The sequence below is a fragment of the Hemitrygon akajei genome, chromosome 11 (genome assembly GCF_048418815.1).
Source record: "Hemitrygon akajei chromosome 11, sHemAka1.3, whole genome shotgun sequence".
NCBI lineage: Eukaryota > Metazoa > Chordata > Chondrichthyes > Myliobatiformes > Dasyatidae > Hemitrygon > Hemitrygon akajei.
In genome coordinates this window covers 139,562,014-139,588,738 of record NC_133134.1, presented here as the reverse complement: position 1 = coordinate 139,588,738, position 26,725 = coordinate 139,562,014, and the positions used below count along the sequence as shown (strand labels likewise).

The 26,725-nt window shown below is 42.4% G+C and overlaps 1 protein-coding gene across 7 annotated transcripts in view; it reads right to left on the bottom strand.

Moving 5' to 3' along the window:
- Positions 1 to 25,641, bottom strand: part of LOC140736068 (zinc finger protein 512B-like) — a 135,020-nt gene extending 109,379 nt beyond the window's left edge. For 3 of the 7 annotated variants that reach the window (XM_073061798.1, XM_073061795.1, XM_073061799.1), the window contains exons 1-2: positions 25,042 to 25,177; positions 18,174 to 18,299 (exon numbers count right to left, since the gene is read on the bottom strand). In XM_073061798.1, coding sequence (XP_072917899.1) covers positions 18,174 to 18,299; positions 25,042 to 25,057 — 142 coding nt within the window. In that variant the 5' untranslated portion in view covers positions 25,058 to 25,177. Of the gene's footprint in view, positions 1 to 18,173; positions 18,300 to 25,041; positions 25,178 to 25,363 lie in introns of those variants that run through there. The other 4 variants (XM_073061801.1, XM_073061800.1, XM_073061796.1 and 1 more) reach the window with 3 other exon arrangements.
- Between the last annotated feature and the right edge of the window lie 1,084 nt (positions 25,642 to 26,725).

The following is a 26,725-nucleotide window of genomic DNA, read 5'->3' as shown; positions in this document are numbered from 1 at the left end:
TCACGGTCGGAGACTCGTGTGTCGTTGGAGAGGCCGGAAAAGCTTTTGCTGTGGGCCCAAAGACCAGAAGTCTTTGTAATCTTCTGCCACAGAGCTCAAAAAAAGCAAAGAAACGGATTTTTAAGATCGTAAACCAGCAGGTTGTTGTTATGTCTCCCGCTCGCTGTGAAAATGGGGGACTGATGCACCATCAATAACTCTCGGAGACGGGAGGTGAATAATAGGCTTTTATTAGCTGCAAGAGACCACGATTAGTAGCAAAAGACCACCACACAACATCCTGGAGACTGAGGGAGGAGCAGTGCCTCCAACCGCCTTTATACAGGGGTCTGTGGGAGGAGCCACAGGAGCAGTCAGCAGAGGGGCGTGTCCAGACAGGTATATGTAGTTCACCACATTCACCTCCCGTTTGTTTTAAAAGAGAGTCCCCACGGGGCGAAGTTTCTTACAAGTATGTTTACAGGTTAAGTCTATCAGGTGGTCAAATCTGTCACTGCGATCTACGTAGCACCGGCTGAGATTGCACCAGTGACAGTGGTTGTGCTGGCTCTGGCTTGACTTGAGGTGTCAGCCCATTAGGCGTCAGTAATCCCTCATGCGTGTGCGAGGCGCCCGGTATGGGAGTGTTGGGAAGAGTCTGTGTAGGGCTTGGTGTGCGCGGTGTCTCGTGGGTATACACCTCGGTGGGTACGGGGTTCATAGTCACCATGGAGTGTTCAGGGTAGGGGTCTGGTACTACTGCGGGTGCCAGGTCGCAGATGGAGACCGTGTCCTCCCGCCCATCAGGTAAGACCACGTAGGCATACTGGGGGTTCGCATGAAGTAGGTGAACTCTCTCGACCATCGGGGAGTATTTATTGCTCCTCTCATGTTTCCGGAGCAGCACTGGCCCTGGGGACGTCAGCCAAACCGGTAGGGTGGTCCCAGTGGCAGACTTCCTGGGAAAAGAAAAGAATCGCTCATGAGGGGTGGCATTGGTGGACGTGCATAACAGGGAGCGGATGGAGTGAAGCGCCTCGGGGAGGACCTCCTGCTAGTGAGAGACTGGCAATCCCTTTGACTTAAGGGCTAAGAGTGTGGCCTTCCACACCGTGGCATTCTCCCTCTCCACCTGTCCATTCCCCCGGGGATTATAGCTTGTGGTCCTACTAGTAGCAATGCCCCTAGCCAGCAGGTACTGGCACAGCTCGTCACTCATAAAGGAGGACCCTCTATCACTGTGGATATTGCAGGGATATCCGAACAGAGTGAAGAGCTGACGCAGGGCTTTTATGACAGATGTGGCAGTGGTATCGGGGCAGGGGATGGCAAAGGGGAACCGTGAGTACTCGTCGATAATGTTGAGAAAGTAGACATTGCGGTCGGTGGAGGGAAGGGGGCCCTTAAAGTCAACATTCAGTCGCTCAAAGGGGCAGGTGACCTTGATAAGTTGTGCCTTTTCAGGACGGTAGAAGTGCGGTTTGCGCTCAGCGCAGACTTGGCAGTCACTGGTCATCGTCCTGATGTCCTCAAGGGAGTAAGGCAGGTTCCGGGCTTTCACGAAATGGTAAAATCGGGTGCCCCCCGGGTGGCAAAGATCCGCATGGAGGGCGTATAGCCGGTCGAGCTGCGCGCTGGCAAACGCTCCCCGGGATTGGGCATCAGGGGGCTCATTGAGCCTTCCAGGCCGGTACAGGATATCATAGTTGTAGGTGGAGAGTTCCATTCTCCACCGCAAAATTTTATCATTTTTGATTTTGCCCCGCTGTTGGTTGCTAAACATGAACGCAACTGAGCGCTGGTCGGTCAGCAAGGTGAACTTTTTGCCGGCGAGATAGTGCCTCCAGTGCCTAATAGCTTCCACTATGGCCTGGGCTTCTTTCTCCACCGCAGAGTGCCGAATTTCAGGGCCTTGAAGGGTATGAGAGAAGAATGCTACTGGCCTTCCTGCCTGATTGAGGGCAGCAGCCAGCGCGAAGTCGGAGGCGTCACTCTCTACTTGGAAGGGAATGGTCTCGTCCACCTCATGCATCGCTGCTTTGGCAATGTCCCCTTTAATGCGGCTGAAGGCCGCGCAGGTCTCGGCTGAGTGGAAATGCGGTGGACTTGACCGGGGGCGGGCGTTGTCTGCGTAGTGAGGGACCCATTGGGCGTAATAGAAAAAGAAGCCCAGGCACCATTTGAGGGCTCTGAGGGTGGTGGGAAGACGGAGTTCCAACAGGGGGCGCATACGGTCGGGGTCAGGGCCAATGACCCCGTTCTCCACGACATATCCAAGAAGAGCAAGTCAGGTGGTTCCGAACACACACTTGTCCCTGTTATAGGTGAGGTTAAGAGCTTTGTCCGCTTGGAAAAATCGTTGGAGGTTGGTGTCGTGATCCTACCAGTCGTGACTGCAGATGGTGATGTTATCCAGATATGGGAACGTGGCCTTCAGTTGGCACTGGTCCACCATCCGGTCCATTTCCCTCTGGAAGACAGAGATACCATTCGTGACACCGAAGGGGACGCGCAGGAAGTGATAGAGCCTGCCGCCCACCTCGAAGGCGGTGTAGGGGCTGTCCTCCGGGCGGATGGGGAGCTGATGGTAAGCGGATTTCAGGTCTATGGTCGAGTACACCTTGTACTGAGCTATCTGATTGACCATATCCGCGATGCAGGGTAGGGGGTACGCGTCAAGCTGCGTGAACCCACTGATGGTCTGGCTATAGTCCACGACCATCCTATTTTTCTGCCCTGTCCGAACAACGACCACCTGGGCCCTCCAAGGACTTGTGCTTGGCTCAATGATCCCCTCCCTGAGCAGCCGCTGCACCTCCGACTGAATGAAGGCCCTGTCCCCCGCACTGTACCTCCTGCTTTTAGTTGCCACAGGTTTACAGTCGGGGGTCAGGTTGGCGAACAGCGGTGGGGGAGGGATCTTGAGGGTGGAGAGGCTGCAAGTGGTGTCAGTAGCGCGGCTGTTGGCATGGTGTTGGGTGGGATGTGCAGGTCGGTGTGTGTGTGTGGTCAGTAGCGGGGTATATGACGAAACCCCACAAAATTGAGGATTTCTGACAGCGATTGGTGGAAGGGGCCCGTCATACTCCATTGTCACACTTTTCAGGTGGCTCTGGAAGTCGAGCCCCAATAGCACAGGGGCACACAGTTGAGGCATGACCAGTAACGTAAAGTCCCGATATTCTGTGCCCTGAACCACCAATGTCGCTACACAACCTACCCGGATGTCTGTGGAATGCAATCCAGAAGCCATGGTGACCCTCTGGCTTACCGGCCGTGTCACAAGTCCGCAGCGTTGCACCGTGTCCAGGTGAGTAAAACTCTCAGTGCTGCCCGTGTCAAACAGGCAGCTAGTCCTGTGCCCCTCCACCAGGATGTCCATCATTGACCTTGCGAGCTGGTGTGGAGCGCTTTGGTCGAGGGTCATGGAGGCCAGAGTTGGACCGCCATCTTGGTGTCCAGTAAGCACCCGTGGGTCGGAGGCGGAGAGAGGTGGCGCCAACAAAGATAGCCGCCCCCATGCCTCACACGAAGCGGGCAGGCAAGATGGCGGTGACCAAGATGGCGACCCCCCATGTCTCGCACGCGGCACTTCTCGACCCCGCTCGTGGTTTAGACTTACAGGCCTTGGCGAAGTGGCCCTTCTTTCCGCAGCTGGAGCAGGTAGCTTCTTGGGCCAGGCAGCGTTTTCGGGGGTGCTTTTCGAGTCCGCAGAAGTAACACTGCGCGGACTTGCGACTGGCAGCAGTCGTGGTCGATTGCGGGGAGTTCACGGACTCGCGAGTGGCAGCAGCTGTGGTCGATTCGCCGGCGGGTTACGGGATCTGCGGCGTCCACAGGGCCGGCGGGCGATCGCGCGGCTGGACAGTGTCAGCGTTGTGCAGAGCAGACTCCAGCGTGTTGGCTAGCTCGATCGTCGACTGTAAGGTAAGATCGGCGTTTTCCAGCAGCCGCTGGCGCACGTACACTGACCTGATCCCCGTAAAGAAGGCGTCTCGTACCAGGAGCTCTGCATGCTGTTCCACCATCAGTCCCCTGCAGTCGCAGGCCTGCATGAGTGTCTGTAGGGCCCGGACAAACTCAGCGCTCGACTCTCCGGCCCGCTGCCGCCGTGTCGCTAAGCGATGTCTTGCGTAGACAGTGTTCACCGGCCGCAGGTACTGTCTTTTGAGGGTGTCCAGTGCCCCTTGGTAGGTCGGCAGGTCCCTGATTAGGGAGTATACCCGCGGACTGACCCTGGAGAGGAGAACTCTGCGCATGAAAGCAGGCTCAGTCACGGGAATCTCTTCCAGGTACGATTGGAAGCACTCAAGCCAGAGTTCAAAGGCAATGGCTGCTTCAGGAGATTGAGGATCAATGTCCAATTTATCTGGTCGTAAAATGCTCTCCATGTTTTAAAATTGCAGCTAATAAAATTGATGCACCATCAATAACTCTCGGAGACGGGAGGCGAACGATAGGCTTTTATTATCTGCAAGAGGCCACCACACAACATCCTGGAGACTGAGGGAGGAGCAGTGCCTCTAATCGCCTTTATACAGGGGTCTGTGGGAGGAGCCACAGGAGCAGTCAGCAGAGGGGCATGTCCAGACAGGTATATGTAGTTCACCACAGGGACACCTCCCTCTCCCTTGCCAAGGAGAGAGAGAACCTGTGGTTTGTCAAATTTTGGATGAAATGTGAAGCTTTTGGGGTAACTTTGGTCTGTGCAGTCGCTTGGGCTCGGTGATGGTACTGATGCTTGCTTTTTTTTGCCGTTGGGGGAATTGTTGCTTGCTGCCACTTATGGCAGGAGGGGGTTGCTGGGGGGGACTTTGGGGTTCTCACGTTTAACTGTCGTTCATTCTTTGGGAAACTTCTCTGTTTTCGTGGGTGTTTGGGAAGAAAAAATATTTCAAGATCTATACTGTATACATTTCTCTGACATTAAATTTGACCTTTGAACCTTTGAAGTCTTCCATGGACTTTATCCTAGGGCATTGACAGAAGTGGTTAGTGAAATAGCGGATGCATTGATTTCAATTTTCCCTAGATTGGAAAATAATGAATGTAACTGCTTTATTCAAAAAGGGAGGAGAAAGAATGCTGGAACTTCAAAGTTATTAGCTTAATATCTCCAATGGGGAAAATAATAGATATTTGTAAAAGTATTATAGAGGGGCATTAAAATTTTCAAGATAATCTGACAAGGTAATGATTTTATAAAAGGAAAATTGTATTTTATCAAATTATTGAAGTTCTTTGGAACAGTTAACATGCGCTATGAATAAAGTGGAAGAGAATACAAAACAGTTTGATTTTCAGAAAACATTTGATATGTTGTCATGTCATAAGTTATTGGTGGAGACAAAAGGTTATGGTATCAGAGTTAACATACAAATGTTGATGAAGGATTAGTTGGTTAACATCGAAAAAAAAGAGCATAAACAGGTCTATTTCTGATTGGCAGTATATAATGAGTAATGTGCCATGGGATAGGCACTGAGGCCTCAATTTTTTAAAATTTATGCAAACTACTTGGATATAAAAGCACTGAAAGCACAAATTCACAGATGACAGTAAGATAGATAGGAAAATAAAGAGCTGCAAATGGGAAAATGATAGATTAATTGCTTTGGAGTATTGTCTCACACAAAAGTATAATGTGCGGAAATATGAAATTGTCCATTTTGACAGGAGAAATAAATAAATGCTGAAGGTCTAAATGGTGAGAGATTACAAAGGGCTCTGGGGGTCTTGAAACCTGATTTACAAAAGGTTGATTTGCAGATGCAGCAAATAATTAGGAAAAGAAACAGAAAATTACCACTTATTTCAAGGGGGGACTAAATGCAGCACATAGGAACCCACTTAACAGTCTCCCTGTCGACAACCATCCACTCATTCTCCCACCAATGCTCAGTGCTAGCAGTTGGTCCTGTCCACAGGCTGCATTGCGCTAATACTCCTTAAATGACACCTTCTAAACCATGACATCTACCAGCTACAAGGATAAGGATAGCAAAAGATTGGGGACATTATGACTTTGAAATATATTACTGTTCATTTACTATCAATAGTCAAAGTCCTGGAAGTCTGTAACAGCATTGTTGGGATACACACAACTCAATGATTGCAGTGTTTCAAGGAAGCTCACCGCCACCTTCTCGAAGGACAGTTAGGGATAGGCAATTAAATGCTGCCTCAGCCTGCGAAGCCCACATCACTTAGATGAATATATCATAGAAAATTAAGGAGATTATGCTTCAATTTAATAAGACATTGATGAAGCCTGACCTGGAGCACTATGGACAGTATTTGTCTCCTTATTTAAGCAAAGATGTTAATACATTGGAAGATTTACTAGACTAATGCACCAGAAGGTGTGCAATTTCATTAAGAAATGTTGGACAGGTTACGTTTCTATTTCCTGGCGCTTAGAACAGCAAGAGACATGGTTGAAATATATCAGATTCTGAAGTGACAATGTGAATTTAGAGAATTCATTTCCTTTGGTGGGAGATTGTCGAATTAGGATTCACAGTTAAAGAATAAAGGTCTTGCCCATTAAGATAGAGAGGAGACAAAATGTTCTCTGTCTAGTGTTTATGAGTCATCAATCATAATCTTATTAAACGACAGAGTAAACTCAAGGGGCAATGGAGCCTGTTTCAACTCCTAATTCACTTTTTTCATTACCTTGCCTCTCCTCATCTCTGTAGTCTTATTGAGTCCTCAACTTCTGGGAGCCTGTTACTCCTCATTATTCCCAAGTTTAAAAATAATACCATTATTTGCAGCTGTAGCATCTCTCCTTCTCATTTAAAAGTTCCTTAAATCCTATCTTTTTTAAAAAAATAAGCATTTGGTCATATGTCCTAATATCTCTATGTAAATTGATTTCAAATTTCATTTGATAAAATTCTCATGAAATTCATAGGACTTCAAAGTTCAAAGCTTAAAGTAAATTTGTTATACAAAATAGAATAAAAACCATAATAAAATCAATGAAAGGCCACACCAACTTTGGCATTCAGCTAGTGTGCAAAGACAAAACCTGTGTAAATACAAAAAGAAAGAAATAATAAATAAATAAATAAATAAATAAGCAATAAATATTGAGTTAACAAATAATGAGAAGAACCACATTTCATGGTGGATTTAACACTTTTTATGCTGGTTAGAGTGCCAAAGCTATTCTTGTGGTTACGTACCTGGTGAATATCTCTAACTTATGCACAACAAAAAATATTCTTGAAAGTGATAATGCCAGTGCAGACTATAATTTGATTTACAAAGTGCTCTTTCACTTTTGAACTAACTGTATGCAGATCCATGGGTATTCATTAAGGTCCTCAAAGTTTTAAATACAAAGATTGCTATGTAGCTTGCATGGTGAATAATATTTAGAGAACATTAACTTATTAAATGTATCATTAACTACTAAACAAGTTAGTTAACATTATGGACACTGTAGATTATGACTTAGATGAACTGTCATTTGTGATTTCTAAAAGCAAATAGCCACACATTATTCATAATACTGCATTCCTACAACCTTATTTGAAGACAATCAAGCTAACTGATTTTAATTCATTGAACAAGCTGCGAACAATTATCTTCACAAGGGGAATTCATGATAATCTAAAGCAAAATATCACCACCAGGAAAGTGGGCCCCGATTTTAAATAGTGGAGGTATCAAAGGTTTAACAGCCCATACTGTTTTGTTGAAAAAGTACTTGCATTTCATGAAGCCAAATTAGTAAACCTGAATTAGACTAAGACAACTTTTCTGAAAACCCTGGTGGAACAGAAACAGCGACAGCAATGGCAGGAACAAGGCAATAAGTTTTCCTGCACCTTTAAAGGATACCAATCCATTTGTGCTAAGCTGGAAGTTTAAAATCTTGAATGACTACACAGCTTTACCTATCAGGAATCATTATTTAGAAGGAAGGAGGAGATGAGTTATACAGCTCTCGTTACACGCACATACAGTTCAACTCTTTGAGTGATTATGCAGAAAGTTTGAAGTTAATAACTCATCTCCTTCAACCTTAGGCCACGAACTTAACAACCATCCCTGCTGTGGACACTTTCTGGGGGTCCAAGATCCATATGCTCCATGACCACTGGACTAAATGTGTAAATGTAGGAGGGGACTATGTTGAAAAATAAATGTGATAGGTTTTCTAAAATTGACTCCTTCTACCTTAGGCCACAAACTTATCAATCACCCCTCATATATTCTGAAAGAATTGGCAGCCAGATATGTTCATCTTCACTTATTTGCTTCTTTCTGAATTCAACGAAGAAACTTGGGTTAAGTACAACTGGTAGCTGATAAATGCAACACCTGGAAAAAAGATTTTCAAATACAAGAAAAATCAAATACGATCAAAAAAGCTACAAAACTTGAGCAGATTAGATAGCATCGGTGGAAAGAGGAACAGTTGATATTTCTGTTTGAAGACTCTTCATCAGAACATTTTAGGGGCACAGGCGGTTAGGGCAGTAAAAAATGGCAAGTGACTTGCTTGTCTTTATTAGTTGAGGCAGTAAATTTGATAGTCAGGATGTTGCAGCTAGATAGAACACCTGTTTGACCATATCTGGAGTGCTGCATTCAGATCTGATTGCTCCATTATAGAAAGGGCATGGAGACTTTGGAGAAGGTTACCAAGATGCTACCAGAATTAGAAAATCATGATTGGACAGAATTGATCTTTTTTTTTCCTGGAGCAGTGGAGGTTGAGGGGAGACCCAAGAGAATTTCATAAAATTATGAGAGGCCTAGACAGATGGTATCTTTTTCCCTGGTTTGAAATGTATACTGTAAGGCTGCATTTAGTGTGAGGAGAAAATTCAAAGGAGATTACGGGGCAAGTTTTGTTTTTACACAGAGAGTGCTGGGTGCCTTGAGTGTGCTGCCAGGAGTCAGAGTGGAGGCAAAGATGATAAAGGTGTTTAAAAAGCTCTCAGATAAGCACCATGATTGTGAAGAAACTGGAGGGATATGGACTTTGTATTGGTAGAAAAGATTAGTTAAGAGTTTAATTACTAGTTCAAATAATTTGGCACAATGCTGTGGGCAAAGATCTTGTCTTTGTGGTACACTATTCTATGTTCTATGTTAAATGAGTTACTTTACATAGCAGAGAGGTAGGGGAGGCCAATGGGTTGAACAGAGAGACTGTCTGTAATAGTATGAGATGATATTGCTGTTACATTTATGGAGAGCCAAGTTGATTTCTCTGTGTAAAATCTCACTATTGTGGAGTCTGTATGGCATTGTACAGCCTGCCTACTGGGACTTTCCCAGCAGGCTAGAATATAAAGAATAAAAAAGGGAGGAATGGCAGACTCAAGAGATCAATTTTGATGTAAGCAAAAATAAAGAACAAGTTATCTGAAGTTGGAGAATGAGAAATGAGATGTTGTTCCATGAAATTATTATTGCCAACTTTAACCAGGCCTGTTTGAAGAAAGCCCTGCCTATTTACGAGCATGTAACCTGCTGGAGAGGTTCCAACACGCCAGACCACTGCTACACCACGATAAGGAATGACCATCATTCCTTCGTGAGACCACATTTTGGCAAGTCGGATCATTTGGCTACCCGTATACAGACATGTTGCGGGAGGCTGAGGAATTGCCTTGCATCAGTGAACTGGGCCTTGTACAGGAATTCATCTGAGGACCTGAATGACCACAACAAGGTCATTACAAACTTTATTAAAACAGCTTTGGATGAATGTGTCCCCACAAAATCCTTCAGGGTTTTCCCCAGTCAGAAGCCCTGGATGAACAATGAAATCCAGAACCTGCTGAAAGCCAGATCAGAGGCATTCAAATCTGGAGATCAATAATGCTACAAGAGATGCAGGTATGATCTTCAGAAAGTCATCTCTTAGGCAAGGTGGAGATTCTAGCCTAGGCTTGAATCAACAAGAGATGCTCGGCAGCTGTGTCAGGTTTTGAATGCCATAACCTCCTACAAAGCTAAAGTTTGTGACATAGGAGACAGCAGAGCTTTGCTTCCAGATGAGCTCAATGCATTCTACACTTGCTTTGACCACCAGAACAGGAAGGAACCATCAAGCACCCCCACATCTCCCAATGATTCTTTGGTCTCAGTACCTGAAGATGACATGCGGACTGCCATCAAGAGAGTGAATCTGAGTAAAGCATCTGTTCCAGACAGAGTACCTGGCTGAGTGCTGAAGACCAGTGCCGACCAACTGACTGGTGTATTCACGGATATCTTCAACCTCTCACTCCAGTAGTGTGTGGTACCCAACTGTCTCAAGCGGGCTTCAATCATACCAGTGCCCAAGAAGAGTGTGGTAACCTGTCTAAATGATTATTGCCCAGTGGCACTTACTTCCACAATGATTAAGTATTTTGAGAGGCCAGTGTTGAAGCATATCAGCTCCTCCCTGAATGGTAATGTGGATCCGCTCCAATTCACCTACCAAAGCATCAGATCTACAGCAGATGTGATCCTGTTGGCTCTTCACACAACACTGGAACATCTGGACAGCAAAGATGCATACATCATGATGCTCCTTATCAATTACAGCTCAGCATTTAACACTATAATCCCCTCAAAACTAACCAGCAAATTCCAAGACCTGGGCCTCAATACCCCCTTGTAAAATGGATCATGGATTTCCTCACTTTAGTCAGCAGTCAGTTCAGATTGGCAAAAACATCTCCACCACAATCTCCATCAGCTTAGGACCACTGCAGGAAAGTGTACTTGGATCCCTGCTCTACTCATTTTACACCTATGATTGCATGGCTAAGTACAGCTCCAACACCATACGCAAGTTTGCTGATGACACCACTGTTGTGAGCTGTATCACAGGGGGTGATGAATCAGCATACAGGAGGGAGATTGAAAACTTAGCTGAGTGGCTTAATAACAATAACCTCTCACTCCATGTCAATAAGTGATAGTAGGCTTCAGGAAAAGAAAACCAGAGGTGCATGAGCCAGTAACCATCGGAGGATCAGAGGTGTAAAGAATTTGTAACTTTAAATTTCTGGATGTCACTATCTCAGAGGACCTGTCCTAGACCCATCATATAAGCATTATTGCAATAAAAGCACGACAACGCCTCTACTTCCTCAGGAATTTCCCGAGGTTTGGAATGTCACAAAAACTTCAGCAAACTTCTAAAGAAGTGTGGTGGAAAGTGTGCTGACTGGCTGCATTACAGCTGGTCTGGGAACACCAATGCCTTTGAGCGGAACATGCTACAAAAAGTAGTGGATTCAGCCCAGTACATCCCAGGCAAAACTTTCCCAACCATTGAGAACATCTACACAAGACGTCACCATAGAAAAGTAGCATCCATTATCAAAGATCCTCACCACCCATGCCATGCTCTTTTCTCGCTACTGCCATCAGGTAGAAGGTACAAGAGCCTCAGGACTCACACCACCAGATTCAAGAACAGCTACTACCCCTCAACCACCAGACTCTTGAATAAAAGGGGATAGCTACGCACATTTAAGGACTTTTGTTATACTGTTATATTGTTACTTCATGCTCTTTATTTATTGCTATTTATTTATATCTGCTTTGCATAGTTTGTTTACTGTTAACAATTCCTGATGTTTGCAGTTTACAGTTTCTGTTCTATAGATTTGCTAAGTATGCCTGCAGAAAAAGAATCTCAGGGTTGTATGTGGTGACATGTATGTACTATGATAATAAATTTTACTTTGAACTTTGAGTTTACATTGGCCCTTATTGTAACAGTGTAGAAAGTCACAGAGAGAGGTCAGAGTGCAAGTGAGATAGTGAATTACAAAGGCAGGCAACCAGCAGCTCAGAGACACTCCTTCGGACAGGTGAACACAAGTGTTCCACAAATTGATCACTGAATATGCAGTTGGGTTCTCCAATGCAGAGGAAGACATTGTGAAAACCAAATGCAGTATATTGGACTGGAAAAATTGCAATTTTTCCTGGAAAGACTGTTTGGATCCCTGATCAATGGGAAGGGAAAAGGTGAAGGACAACCACTGCATCTCCTGTGATTGCAAAAAGTGAAAAATAGTGTGTGGGGATAGAAGAGCAGTCCAGAGAGTCATAAAGGGTATAATCCCTTTGAATGGGGAGTGAATTATGTGTTTAATGGGGAATCTTGTTAATAAGTTGGTGGAAACTGCAGAAGATGATCCACTGAATGTGGAGGCTGGTGGTGTGCAAAGTACGGAACAGAGGAAACACGAGTGAATCTGCAGATGCTGGAAATAAATAAAAACACAAAATGCTGGCAGAACTCAGCAGGCCAGACAGCATCTATGGGAGGAGGTAGTGACGACGTTTCGGGCTGAAACCCTCCTGATGAAGGGTTTCGACCCAAAAATCATCACTATCTCCTCCCATAGATGCTGTCTGGCCTGCTGAGTTCTGCCAGCATTTTGTGTTTTTAAGGAACCGAGGAACTCTATTCTTGCTCTAGCCAGGAGGAAAAGGATTGAGAGCAGAAACACAGGAAATAGATGATACGTGATCAAGGGGAGGCCATGATTCAGGAAGGAAGACATTTCCGAGCCATCACCTGATCAAGGTTAGCAACAAAGATTAAATTACATTGAAAGCATCTTGTGGCAAAACAAGCAGATGACAAGTTTTGATAGCTCTTTACCATCCATCAAGTGGAAGATTCTCAATGACTAGAATGCACAGAAATGGTCCTCTTAGCACCTGAAAATTCATTCATCATCTTTTGCCCCTTCTGTTTCTACAAATGTTTCTTTTTGGATTCCTAAACACTTAAATCAAGGTGAATGTAGTTGTAAGGTTCATTGTGAGCATCTCTTATTTCAATTTCCTCTCCTTCTCACAGCCTTGATGACTTTATATTGTTCAAAACTAGCATTGATGGTAAATTCCTAATTGTCCTCAAAACAATAGATAGCACAGTAGCATAACATTATGACAGTGCCAGCAACACAGCTTCATTTCCACCGCTGTCTGTAAGAAGTTCGTACGTTCTCCCCATAACTACGTGGATTTCCTCTGGGTGCTCTAATTTCCACCCTCATTTGAAAGGTGTACGAGTTGGTATGTTAATTGGTCATATGGGTGTATTTGGGTGGTGCAGACTCATTGTCCCAGAAGGGCCTGTTACCAAGCTGGATTTTTAAATAAAATAAGCAATAAGTAAGAAGATTCATGAACTACTATTGACCTTCTGGTGAAAGTAAACCCGCAGAGTTATTGGTTCATTGTCTCAGCATTTATGCCCAGTGAAAGTGAAGAAATAGCAATATATTTTCAAGTAAGGTTGGTGTGTGGCTTGGTTGGAAGCAGGCAGTTGATACCTGCTGCCTTTGTCTGGTTGCTGGCAAAGGTCACAATTTTGGATGGTTTCAATTGCAGTCACCAAGCTAAGTACTGATAGCACATATTCTGATTGGTACATACTACAGTCGTAGTAAGCGGAAGAAGAGGGAGAATGTAATCTGGTAGGTTAAATCAAGATTGCTAATCAGTTGACTGGCTTATTCTTCCAACACCTTTTGCCCAAAGACCAAACTCTGATAATGAGGTCTATCAATTCAAATTAACCAGTATATGTAACCTGAAGACCCTCTTGCACCAAACCTGTTTTCATTTAATCATGAAGTCACATCAATTTCTATATTTCTACTAATATAGCAATGTACTCTAGCAAATTTCTACCAATGTACCTTGGACAGCATTCTGACTGGTTGCATTAGAGCCTGGTTTGAAGGTTCTAAGAACAAAAATGGTTGCAAGGGGCTGTAAACTCAGCCAGCTCCATCATGGGCACAAGTCTCCCCACCTTTGAAGACATCTTCAAAAGCTGGTGCCTCAAAAAGGCAGCATATATCATTAAGACACCCCCCACCATCTAGGACATGCCATCTTCTCACTACTACCACCAAGAAAGAAGTACAGGAGCCTGAAGGTGCACACTCAACATTTTTGGAACAGCTTCTTACCCTCCATCATCAGATTTCTGAATGCTCCATGAACCCATAAACACTAACTTACTATTTTGTTTTTCAACCACTTATTTATTTTACTTTTTATTGTAACTTACAGCAATATATTTAATGTCTTGCACTGTTCCACTGCCACAAGTCAACAAATCTCACATTAGTCAGTGATAATAAACTTGATTCTGGTTCATTAAATTCAGTCATTACCCCTCAACTGTGTATTCCTCCTCTCTCCAGTCAGAGCCTTCAGTCCCAATCCTACATTCCAGACCCACTTTTACCTCCCAATTTTGAATTATTTCTTAATTTTCTGTCAACCATTGGCCATTTCCATTTCTTACCCTTACCTTTATTAGCCAATAATATAAAGCAGGATACCAAAAGTTTTTTCAATTAAATTAAGAAAAAATGGGAGGTGAGAGCTCATTTTGGATGACCGAAAAATGATCCTGGCGAGGTAGTAAGGGGGCAGAAAGATGGCAGATGAACTTATAAGTGCTTTGCATCTGTCTTCACTGACGGAGGCACCAGCAGTGTGCCAGACGTCTGTGTCAGGAAGCAGCAGTGAGTGCCATTGCTGTTATAAAGGAAAAAGTGCTAGGCAAACTCTAAGGTCTTAAGCTGGATAAGTCACCTGGACCAAATGGACTACATCCCAGAGTCCTGAGAATGATTGCTGGAGAGATATCCAATGCATTGGTTGTGATCTTTCAACAATCACTTGATTCTGACATGGTCCTGGAGGACTGGAAGACTGCAAATGTCATTCCACTCTTTAAGAAAGGAGGAAGGTAAAAGAAAGGAAATTACAAGCCAGTTAGCTTAACCTCAGTGGTTGGGAAAGTGTTGGAATCTATTAGTAAAGATGAGGTTTCGGGGTACTTGGAGACTAATGATAAAATAAGTCAAAGACAGCATGGTTTCCATAGAAGCAAATCTTGCCTGACAAATCTGTTATGAGTTCTTCAAGGAAGTAACAAGCAGGGTCAACAAAGGAGAGGCAGTGGATGTCCTTTACTTGGATTTTCAGAAGGCATTTGATAAGGCGCCACACATGAGGTTGCTTAACAGGATAAAAACTTATAGCATTACAAGAAAGATACCAGCATGGATAGCAGAATGGCTGACAGGCAGAAGGCAGTGATTGGAATAAAAGGGGCCTTTTCTGGTTGGCTGCCAGTGACTAGTGATGTTCCTCGGGGATCAGTATCAGTATTGGAACCGCTACTTTTCACATTGTTTGCCAATAATTTAGATAATGGAACTGATGGCTTTGCGGCAAAGTTTGCAGATGATACGAAGATAGGTGAAAAAGTAGGTAGTGGTGAGGAAGCAATGTGATTGCCGCAGGACTTAGACAAACTGGAAGAATGCGCAAAAAAGTGGCAGATGGAATACAGTGTTGGGAAATGTAGGGTAGTGCATTTTGGTGAAAGGAATAATAGTGCGGACTATTATCTAAATGGAGAAAGCGTCAAACATCAGAGGTGCAGAGGGACTTAGGAGCCCTCGTGCAAGACTCCCAGAAGGTTAATTTGCAGGTTGAGTCTGTGGTAAAGAATGCAAATGCAATGTTGCCATTTATTTCAAGAGGAATAGAATATAAAAGGAGATATTGCTGAGCCTTTAGAAGACAATAGACAAGCTGCACTAGGAGTATTGTCAACAGTTTTGGGCCCCATATCTCAGAAAGGATGTGTTGTCATTGGAGAGAGGTCAGAGGACGTTCATTAGGATGATTCCAGGAATGAAGGGTTTAACGTATGAGCAGCATTTGGCAGCTTTGGGCCTGTACTCACTAGAATTTAGAAGAATGCGGGGGGGGGGGGGGGGGATCTCACTGAAACCTACTGAATGTTGAAAGGACGAAACTGAGTGGATATGGAGAGGATGTTTCCTATGGTGGGCATATTCAGAACTAGAGGGCACAGCCTCAAAATTGAGGGGTGACATTTTAGAACAGAGGTAAAAAAAAGAACTTTTTTAGCCAGAGGGTAGTGAATCTGTGAATGCTCTGCCACAGGTTGTGGTGGAGTCCAAGACCGTGGGTATATTTAAGGCAGACGCTGATAAATTTCCTGATTGGTCAGGGAACCAAAGGATATGGTGAGAAGGCAGGTGTATAGGGTTGAGTGGGATCTGGGATCAGCATGATGGAATGGTGGAGCAGACCTGATGGGCTGAATGGCCTATTTCAGCTCCTGTCTATTATGGTCTTATATTATTTTCTGTGACTGACCTTAGAAAATATATAGTGTTGTGCTACTTCAATTTTGAATTGTGCATTAAAACCATTTGGCACCATTTATTTTATGACATTTTATGATTTTAACAGAAAGCCTTTTCAAAATTGCTCTTGTGCTCACAAAGATGAGGAACATTAGTGCTTAGATACAGAAATCATTCAATGTTAGATATCCAGAACGAGCATTATGTGATCTCAGGTCAAGTTTAGCATGGCTAGATGCAGAGATGAGTTCCTTTATACTGGGCTCACTGTGCACTACAGCCTCAACTTAATGCTAATGTCTTTAATGCACTAGTGTGACATTTTCCGCAAAAGTCATTTCATGACCCAAGGAAGACTGCTTGATAGCACCAAATTATTAACAATTTTGTGCCAGGCTGAGATATTGATGATTATAATGTAAATCAGACATTTTGCAGTGGGAGGTCCTCACAAAAGACATGTTGGCCCACTCATGCTGCATGCTTAATGTGTCGTTCCAAATACTGTGGAATTTTGGAGACTATATAAATAGTTTAAACACTTGCTTGTTAATAGAAAGACAGCATCAAATCTTGCTGCAACTGCTGTAACGCACTGGAATCAAGAACAGTGTATGTCAAGGACATAAAGACACAAACATTTAAAAATTACTTGATTGTTTTGCAGATTACAAAATTATCCACGACGGAATTTGGCAGAATAGTTCTTCTTTTGCCAGTTCCAATATGATGGGTTGAATGGCCTCCCTCTGTGCCCTAAATCTATACTAAAAAAAATTATTTTTATTTATAAACACTACTCACAACAGTTTACGGTGAAGTATTCATTGCACTCCTAAAAGTAGTTAGTTGTTCTACTTGTAGTACAGAGATGAAACAGTGCTAAGCATCTCTTCTTTCAGAAATTAATATATTCTCACTTCCTTTTGTTTCTTGAAATCTAGAGACTTTACCTGCAATACACAATCTGACAGTGAATAACAAAAGAGAGGGGATATTTTTTCTTTTTAAGTTTAAACATTCTATAGCCACAAGTGAGAATCAGATTGTTTTCCATTTTATGACTGCAAATATATGGAACTGACCTCCATAAAAAGAAGTTAGTATGCTCACATGAACAGTTGCATAATTATTTTGTAAAGAATAATGGCAGGAAAAACATGGATAAGTATGATTTGGAGATAGGCTAGAAGGAAATATTGGAGAAAGGTTTAAAAGAGTGAAAATGAACGATTTTGGATCCATATTCAGATGTACATTGGACCAAACCCCCGATTTTATAGAGAATCCCGAAATGAAACCCTTTATAAATAATTTCAAGCAAAATATGCAGTCAAACATAAAAATTCAAGTCACAGATAATTGTATTTTAAATAAAATGACCATTATTGATGTTGTTTGGGAGCAACCTGAACAGGAACAAAGCTGTTAATGAACAGGTTTAGAAATATCAGAACCTGGCTGTAAGTAGTTACATAAGATCTTTCACAACTATTGTCAGGAATGATTCACACTTTTAATATGGCCTAACGTTCCCAAAAATGTACATCTTACCGCTTCAGTACTAGCACTAAAATACACTTCATTCACTCTTTTTTTTCTACATAGCATATTTTGGAGAGCCAAATAACATAGTACAATCACAAAATGCTGTTACATTGCCAGCGACCCGGGTTCAATTCTGCCACTGTCTATATGTTCACACAGTGACCACATGTGATTCCTCTAGGTACTCTGGTTTCCCCCTATATTTCAAAGACGTACGGATTAGTAGGTTAATTGGCCACATTGGTGTATTTGGGCAATGTAGGTCCGTTGGGCTGGAAAGGCCTGTTACAATGCTATATCTCTAAATTAAATAGCAAAAACTATTGGACTGGGTAGAAGGGGTGTGGCACTCTAAGTAGGGTTACAATTGGAGATCCAGGAAATGAATATGGAAAGGAAAAATGAGATATTTTAAAAATGATTTTTAAAATGAGATATTTTTCATACCATATGTAACAGTGTGAGAAGATGTTTTAATTCTGGTTGCCGTTGCTTTACTATGGTCAGCAAGTCCTCTCTCATTGCGTCCTTTAGATCCAAAAACTTTTCCCACAATACTGGAGTCTGCCATTTCTGCAAGATGACAACAATCTCTCAGATTTTGTCACTCATGAATTTACATAACAGCTCTGGTATCATTAATACAAACACTAAAACATAACATTTCATGTTCATCTTGTACACAGGAACAAGAAATCTATCTTGATTGATCTAGGAAATTCATATTCTATTATATCTTCTATGACACCTTTCTGGTTTATCATCAAGTGTTATTTCAGCTTTTCTATTTCCTCGTGCTTCCAATAAATATGTCAGATTGGCTCTATTGATAGCACATTTGTCAAAGTCATAGAGTAACACAGCATGGAAAAAAGCCCTTCAGCTCACCTAGTCCATGCACACCACAGCATCTTCCCTGCTAGTCCCAGTTGCCTGTGTTTGGCTCATAAACGTCCAAGCCCTTCCCTGCCATGTACCCAGAGGGAAAGGGCTTGGAGGACTTTGGTCAAAAGCCTCTTAAATATTGTAGTTGTACACACCTCAACCACTTGCTCTGGCAGCTCATTCCAAGTACCCACTAGTCTCTGTGTAAAGAAGTTACTTTTCAAATTACCTCTTTTTAAAAATTATCTCTCGTTTAAATCTCTCCCCTCTTATCTTGTTTCCGTGCCCTCTAGTTTTAGACTCCTCAACCCGAGAGAAAAGACCTTGATTTAAGTAGTTGCAAGTTTAAAAAACAGTAGAATATGCAATCCAGGGGAACATTTCAATCCAACAAGATGAACTGCTGCAATTTTGAAGCTACAATCTCATGAATTAGACATTATATTCCTTGTTACAGACTTTATGGGGAACATTAGAAATCTCATGGCTATAACTGAGAAACAGTGAGAACTTGCTTATACAGAGTTTATTCAACATATTAAATACCCCCGTGGCATTCTGTAGGTTTGCCTTATAGAAGGGGTAAGAGTGAGAAGATTGAATGGAATTCTAGACCTCAGGGCTTTTATAGTCAAAGGTAAGACACTAGTTGTGCAGCAATAAAAAGAGAAATTGCTTCAGAGATTAAATTGAAGGAATACATATTTCACGGCAGACTGAAGCTTATAGTGTTCAATAGCAGGAAGAAAATAAATGGATTTGGAGGATGAAGATTTTAGAAACAAAACATGGCTAAAGCAGGAGCAAATATAAGACAGTGAATGCAAGACAGCAGAGTTTTGGATAAGACCATAAGGCATAGGGGCAGAGTTAGGCCAGTTGGCTCATCGAGTCTGCTCCACCATTCCATCATAGCTGATTCATTATCTCTCTCAATCCCATTTTCTGCCATCTCCCCGTAAATTTTGATGCCCTGACTAATCAAGAAACTATCAATATCCACTTTAATTATCCTCAATGACTTGGCCTCCCCAGCTGTATGTATCAATGAATTCCACAGATTCACTACCTCCTGGCTAAAGAGATTCCTCTTCATCTCTAATCGAAATGGACATCCCTTGATTCTGAGGCTGTGTCCTCTGGTTCTATACTCATCCACTACAGGAGACATTTTTCCTACATCCACTACATCCAGATCTTTCAATATTTGATGGGTTTCAATGCAATCCTCCCTCATTCATCTGAACTCTAGTGAGTATAGGCCCAGAGCAATCAAGCACTACTCATATGTTATCCCTTTCATTCTCAGAAACCTCTTCTGGACCTCCTTCTATGCCAGCACATCTTTTCTTGGACAGCGGGCCCAAAAATGCCCACAATACTCCAAGTGCGGACCGACCAATACTTTATAAAGCTTCAGCATTACATCCTTGCAGATATACTCTAGCCCTGTCAAAAAGAATGCTACATTGCTCTTGCCTTCCTTACCACCGACTCAACTTGCAAGTTAAGGTTAGGGAATCCCACACAAGGACTCGTGAGTCCCTTTGCACCTCTGATTTTGAACTTTCTCCCTGTTTCAAAAATAAAAGTTGGAATGATAAGGTTTAATATATAGATAAGTAAACATAAGTCCTAACTGACATTATTTCCTCATCTAATACTAACAAAAATTTTCAAGGATTCTATCCAATCCACTTCAAGACCATAAGACATAGGATGAGAATTAGGCTATTCAGCCAATCAAATCTGCTCTGCCCCTTGATCATGGTTGCTTTATTATTCCCTCTCAACCTAATCCTCCTGTCTTCTCTCTGTAACCTTTGACACCCCTACTAAATAAGAAATTATTGATCTCCACTTTAAATATAGCTAATGTTTTGATCTCCACAAAATCACATGCTGCAGTACTGTTCTTAGACACATAATTATGGCTAGGGCACCTAAAACTTTTGCACAGTACTGCATTTGACAACATGGAGCAGAAAACAAGTTTGTAAATCTGGCATGAACAAAGGATGTTGGGAAAGGCAAGGGTGGAGTGCTGCAAAAGGGGTTTGGGACAGATGGCAGAGGCCGGTGTAGACACACCCAGGCCTGAGACACCAGGCAAGGTCATCTGATTCCAAACAATTGGTTTATTGATCATTACATCATGTCTCTCTGGCACTTCCCACTCTCTCCCCTCTCCTTTTCTCAACCATGATTCCCCTCTCCCTGCTGCCTCCCTACTCTTAGTCCACAATAGAGACCCATTTCAGAATCAGATTTATCACCACTCATACATGTCATGAATTTTTTTTTTTGTACAGTGCAAAACATTAAAATTACTATGGTTCTGTGCAAAAGTCTTAAGCACCCCGGCTATATGTATGCCTACACTGATGCACAGTAGTTAAAAAATTCCTTCTCATAACTGGTCTAGATCTAAAGTGATGTCCTTTTATTCTGAGACTGTGTCCTCTGGTCCAAGACTCTCACACTACTAGAAACATTCTCTCCACATCCACTCTATCCAGCACTTTCAAAATTTGGTAGGTTTTAATAAGGTCCTCCATTATACTTGTAAGCACCAGCAAGTACATCCCTAGGGCCATCAAACACTACTTATATATTAACCCTTTCATCCTTGAGATCACTCTCATAAACCTCCTCTGGAGATTCTCCAATACCAACACATCCTTCCTTAGGTATGGGGTGCAAAACAGCTCACAGTAATCCAAACATGGCCTCACCAAAGCTTTTTGCCTCAGTATTACATCCTTGCCTTTAGATTCTGGTCCTCTCCAAATGAATGGTAACATTGCACTTGCCTTCCTTACTATGAACTCAACCTGCATGTCAACCTTTAGTCCTGATCTAGGACTATCAATATCCTTTTGCACCTCCATCTTCTAAACCCTCTTGCCACTGAGACAATAATCTAGGCCTTTGGTTCTTTGACTGAAATGCATGACCATACATTTCCCTCCACGGTACACCATCTGCTACTTCTTCATGCATTCCCTCAACCTATCCAAGTCATTCTGCAAATTCTCTGCTTCCTGAACACTACCAGCTCCTCCATCTATTTTTGCATCATCTGCAAACGTCTACAAAGCCATCATATCTGGAGTCCAGATCAACAGATAACGTGAAAAGTAATGGCTTCAACACTGCCACCAGCAGAACGTTACTAAAGCTTATCTTTAGCAATTAGCTTTATTTGTACATGTGCTTTGAAACATACAGTTAAATGTGTCAAATCAAATCAGCCAGGGTTGTGCTGGGCGTTTTCTAAATGACAAGTGTCACCACACTTCCAGCACCAACCTAGTATGGCAAATCTCTATCCCTCACTGTACGTCTTTGGAATGTGGGAGGAAACCAAAGCACCAAGAGGAAACCCACAAGGAGAACTTACGGTACAAACTCCTCACAGGCAATGGCAGGAATTGAACCCATATGGTGATTGCTGGTGCTGTATTAGTATTACACTAACCACTATGCTACTATACTGTCCTAGTCAATGGCAGTCAACCATAAAAGACTCCTTTTATTCCCACTCTTTGCATTCTGCCAGTCAGCCAATTTTCTATCCATGCTAGTACCTTTCCTGTAATACCATGGGCTCCTATCTTGTTTAGCAATCTCATGGGAGGCAGCTTGTCAAGGTTCTTCTGAAAATCCAAATAAATGACATCCACTGACTCCTCTCTGTCTATCCTACCTGTGACTTCCTCAAAGAATTCCAACAGATTTGTCAGGCAAGATCTCCTCGAAAGGAAACCTACTTTATCATGCGCTTCCAAATACACGGAAAACTCATCCTTAATAATGTATTCTAAAATCTGACCAACCACCAACCAGCCAGTAATTCCCTTTATTTTCCCCTCTCTCTCTTCTTAAAGAGTGGAGTGATATTTTTAACTTTCCAGTCCTCCAGAACCACTACTAACCTGAGTGATTCTACTGCCTTCACAATCTTTTCAGCTACCTCTTTCAGAACCCTAGCTCTCAAAAGAGGACTTCTCATTGAAAACACAAGCCCAGTTCCTTGAAATGCTTCAACAGCCATCTGAGCTATACTCTCAGAATAACTGGCCATTAAATGGTCAAAGAAATTTGAAAACCTAACATTCACACGATCGTAAATTGAAGTAACAACTATTTTTTAAGTGTAGCATTTAAATATTTAAATGCATTTTATAATAATTTAAACACAAACACTTAAGAACAGGTTGACAATTAAGTTTAAGCAACTAATACTCAAAATTAAATTATTTTAAACTTATCCTTCTCCCTCTGAGCCATTCTTCTCCACTGAAATGAAGAGAGACATTGAAACTCTTTCAGGTTTGACTTGATATTGGCTCAGCAAGTGGACTGCCTTGAATAACTAATCGGAAATTACAAGAATTTGTGTTTCACCTGTGAAGTTCACAAGTCAGAAGTTTCTTTATTAGCAAGGGCTTCAAAGATTATAAGGAGAAGGCAAGAGAATGGGGTTGAGCAGGATAATAAATCAGCCATGATGGAAAGGTGGAGCAGACTTGATGGGTTGAAGGGCCTAATTCTGCTCCTATGTCTTATAATTTTACGATGTGATCAAGCTGGCTGAATATCCAGTCACATAAAGGATTGCCACTGATATGCCAGCGTTAACCAACAGGTAGAACGTACACATAGATCTCAATATGAAATAAAACCATTAATCATTTTCTGACATTGGCTGTTTCTCTTTCCGCAGATACTGCCTGACCTTGCAGCAAATTCTATTTTTGTTTCAGATTTCCAGCATCTGCAGTTTTGTTTTAATTTTTATTTACTATTGAGCACGTATCTTCCTAGAATCCATTCCTCAATATTCCATCACAATGATATTATCCAGGTTTCATTCACACATAAGGTATCACACTTGCAGTAACTTTTCTTGCTCAACCATGTTTTCCGTATTTCATTATTCATTATTTATATACCATCTCTGGGGCAGCATAATCTCTAAGCATTAGGCTAGCATTAGACTTACTTAATCAGAACTTTTGAAACCAAGCATCATCTCATGGCATGATCACATTATTTAAGATGACAAAAAATAGAATGAAGTCATAGCTTTGCACTTTTGGAAATGCTCTCCTTCAGTACCTCTTAAGTGATCATTCATTCCCATGCCTTTCATGAGGTCTCTATAGACCAAACTGTTTCTGCGCTTCACTGCATTTCACTTCGCATTTATGAAATGTTTTGCCATATGCCAACACAGCTATCAATCTAACTTCAACCACATGGTTTTGCTTCAAAGATATTCATTGGTTTGCGCTTATTACACATTCCACAACCTCCTACGATGTTGAGCCACAAAGTCCTTGACACAACTAGTCTTAGATTCCCACAAACATATAAATATCTCCAGCTCCTTTAACCACTAACCTCATTCTTCTGGAACATTTCCCAGGCAGCTCCACCTTGCAACCCCCCCTCTCTCTCTTGAGTCTTCATTTCTATATGCTTTTGCAAGCACCTACCAAGCCTCGCCATCACTTTAGTACCATCCTAATAACCACAACCTCAAACATTTGTTTGCATTTTCTTGACTTTATCCATGTTACAATCTGCTCTTGCCTTTCTAGTATTCTCATTGGAAACATCCTGTCAAATTGTAAAAGATCCTAAATGCTATAAGGGGAAGATGTTCTGGTTCTGAGCTACGTAATGTAATCCTTTATCCTTGCTTTTGATCCTCTGAATGCAAATTTGACCTCTTCAAGCAGATAATGCCCATATTCCTTTCTATATCTTCCTTTATAATCCTTTCTGACCATGTAATATTAAGTTGGGAAAAAGTCTCCACAGTTCCCCTCTGGTGTCTTTACCGATTATTTTAAATCTGTACCTGCTCATCTGGCAGAGGAAATCCTCTTTTCAGTTCTATTAAAATCTTGCATAATCTTGAATGCCTGTACTGTATTACCCAAATCTCTTTCTTAACCATGAAATCTCTTTCATGGTAAATACGTGAGGGCAATTGACCAGGTTCTTTTATTTTGTCCTGCTGGCTTCCAGCACACACCTGGAATCCACACCTTGCCATTCATAAAGGCCTGGCCAGACCTAATAACAAAAGCCACCGATAGGTAGGTGACAGTGACTGCTTTCCTCAAAGGAAACTCATGCAGGTAAAATCTGGTCCGTTTCTTCACCTGCCTGCTCAAGCTGTGTATTGAAGAGCGATGCAGTCATAGTGCCCGGGGGTCTGTGTCGGGGTAAGGAGGGGTGGGGGCGTACTCCCGACTCGCAGTCACGTGTGAGCTACCCCCCACTGAAGCTGGCACGTGTCGACACTCAACATGGAATCCGGGCCGGCGGGCACCCGCGCACGGTAACGCGCTCACGGTAAAGAGAGAAAAGCCCAAGAAGTTCCGACATTCTCCCCCGGGCTCGAACCTCTCACCTTGCTTCATTAGCATACAAAGCGCGAACTTCCTCCTTCAACTCGCCGACAATGCCCGATGTTGCCATTTCACCCACAGATACATTGTTTCAACAGCACTGTGGCAAATTCCAGCTTGCACCAACGCTGAGGCAAAATGGCGACATTTTAAAGAAGCAGGCGAACTAAAGCTTGCACCGAAAAAGAGGCAGAAACACAGTTTGCACTGCCTAAAGTTGTCCCTGTCGATTGACAATCGTCAGAGTAAAAGCAAAGAAAATGATGGAAAATACGAGGCGGCGTCCACATCGAAGGGAAGCGATACCAGAATCGGGCATCTTACCTTAAATTTCTGTTTAGATTATTATCTTCCAGGGCCTTACAGTAGACTCTATTCCTGGGTCATGCGCGATTCCACTTGTCCTTTGACAGTTGTACAGTGAGGAGGTAAGTTTCAACTCTCGCGTTACTATTTAATGCTGCACGAATTTCGAGTTCCAGCACAGGCAGCAGATCGGCAATTCAGCGCTGGAAATGTCTGCTTCTTTCTTGGCAGAAGCACAGCAGATTACATATTTCCATCTCCCAATATTATTGCATAAACAGCATCCGCAGCTCAAGTTGAAACTACATGACACCCTCCACCCCACTTCAAAATAGCAACATCATATTTATGTAGTTCTAGTAATATACCCAGATGCTTTTGTATTTTATCACCTCGGATGAAACTTTTCCCCCAAATATAAATTGAACATACTTCAAAGTGTTAACATATATTGTACTATTTCTTTTCCTGTAATAGCATGCAGAGATTTTCCAATGTCTATATCGTGAAAGCACCTCAATTTATGCACAAAATATTCTGGATGATAATCTATATAGCTCGATGTCACGGTTTATGTTTATGGTTACCCACAACAGAAATAAAAAGGACACATTTTTAAATCATTTTTAAAAAAATGCTTCAAATACTCAACAAGTCGAGCAGCTTTTGTGGGGAGTGAAACAATCTTAACGTTAAGGTCCATGAACGTTAATTATACCCGAAAGTTCTTCCAGATTTTCAGCAGCTCTGTATTTCACTTTTGAAACACTTGAACCATCCTGCTCTGTTGTGAATGAAAGAAACAATGCTGCATTTGAAGTCAGCTTTCTCATTTAAGTGAAATTGACATTTACTCAATCGGATTATATTCCGCTGAACGATCTTGTTCTGAAAACCATGCAATAACTTTTAAACCTGACAAACGTTATTATTTGATTTAGGAAATATAAAACATGTATCTTGGAAGAAACTACCGCAAGTTAACTAATACTTCTGGTTTAACTTTACAAGTTGCACGGAGTTTTTATACCCACTGGAGGTTCTCTGAAAATTCGTTTGGCAAGGCTGAAGGAACTATCATAAAGAATTATTGGAAAAACTTGGCACATGAAGCATTTCATGTTAAATAATGTTTTTAAGTGAACATGAAGAAGAATACATGCACAGTATTTTGAAAAACAATTTGTATAGAAAAAGGCACCCAAGCAAAGGTGAATAAACGGAAGCTTCGTCCCGTGGAAAAAAAGCCAATCTGAGTGGTGAGGGGAAGAAAAGTTACAAGAAAACAAAAAGAAACAAAAACGCAACATCAAAGGCAAGAGGAGCATTTCACTTCAACTGGAAAGATAATATCTTCCCCGACGCCAATCAACCGGCTTC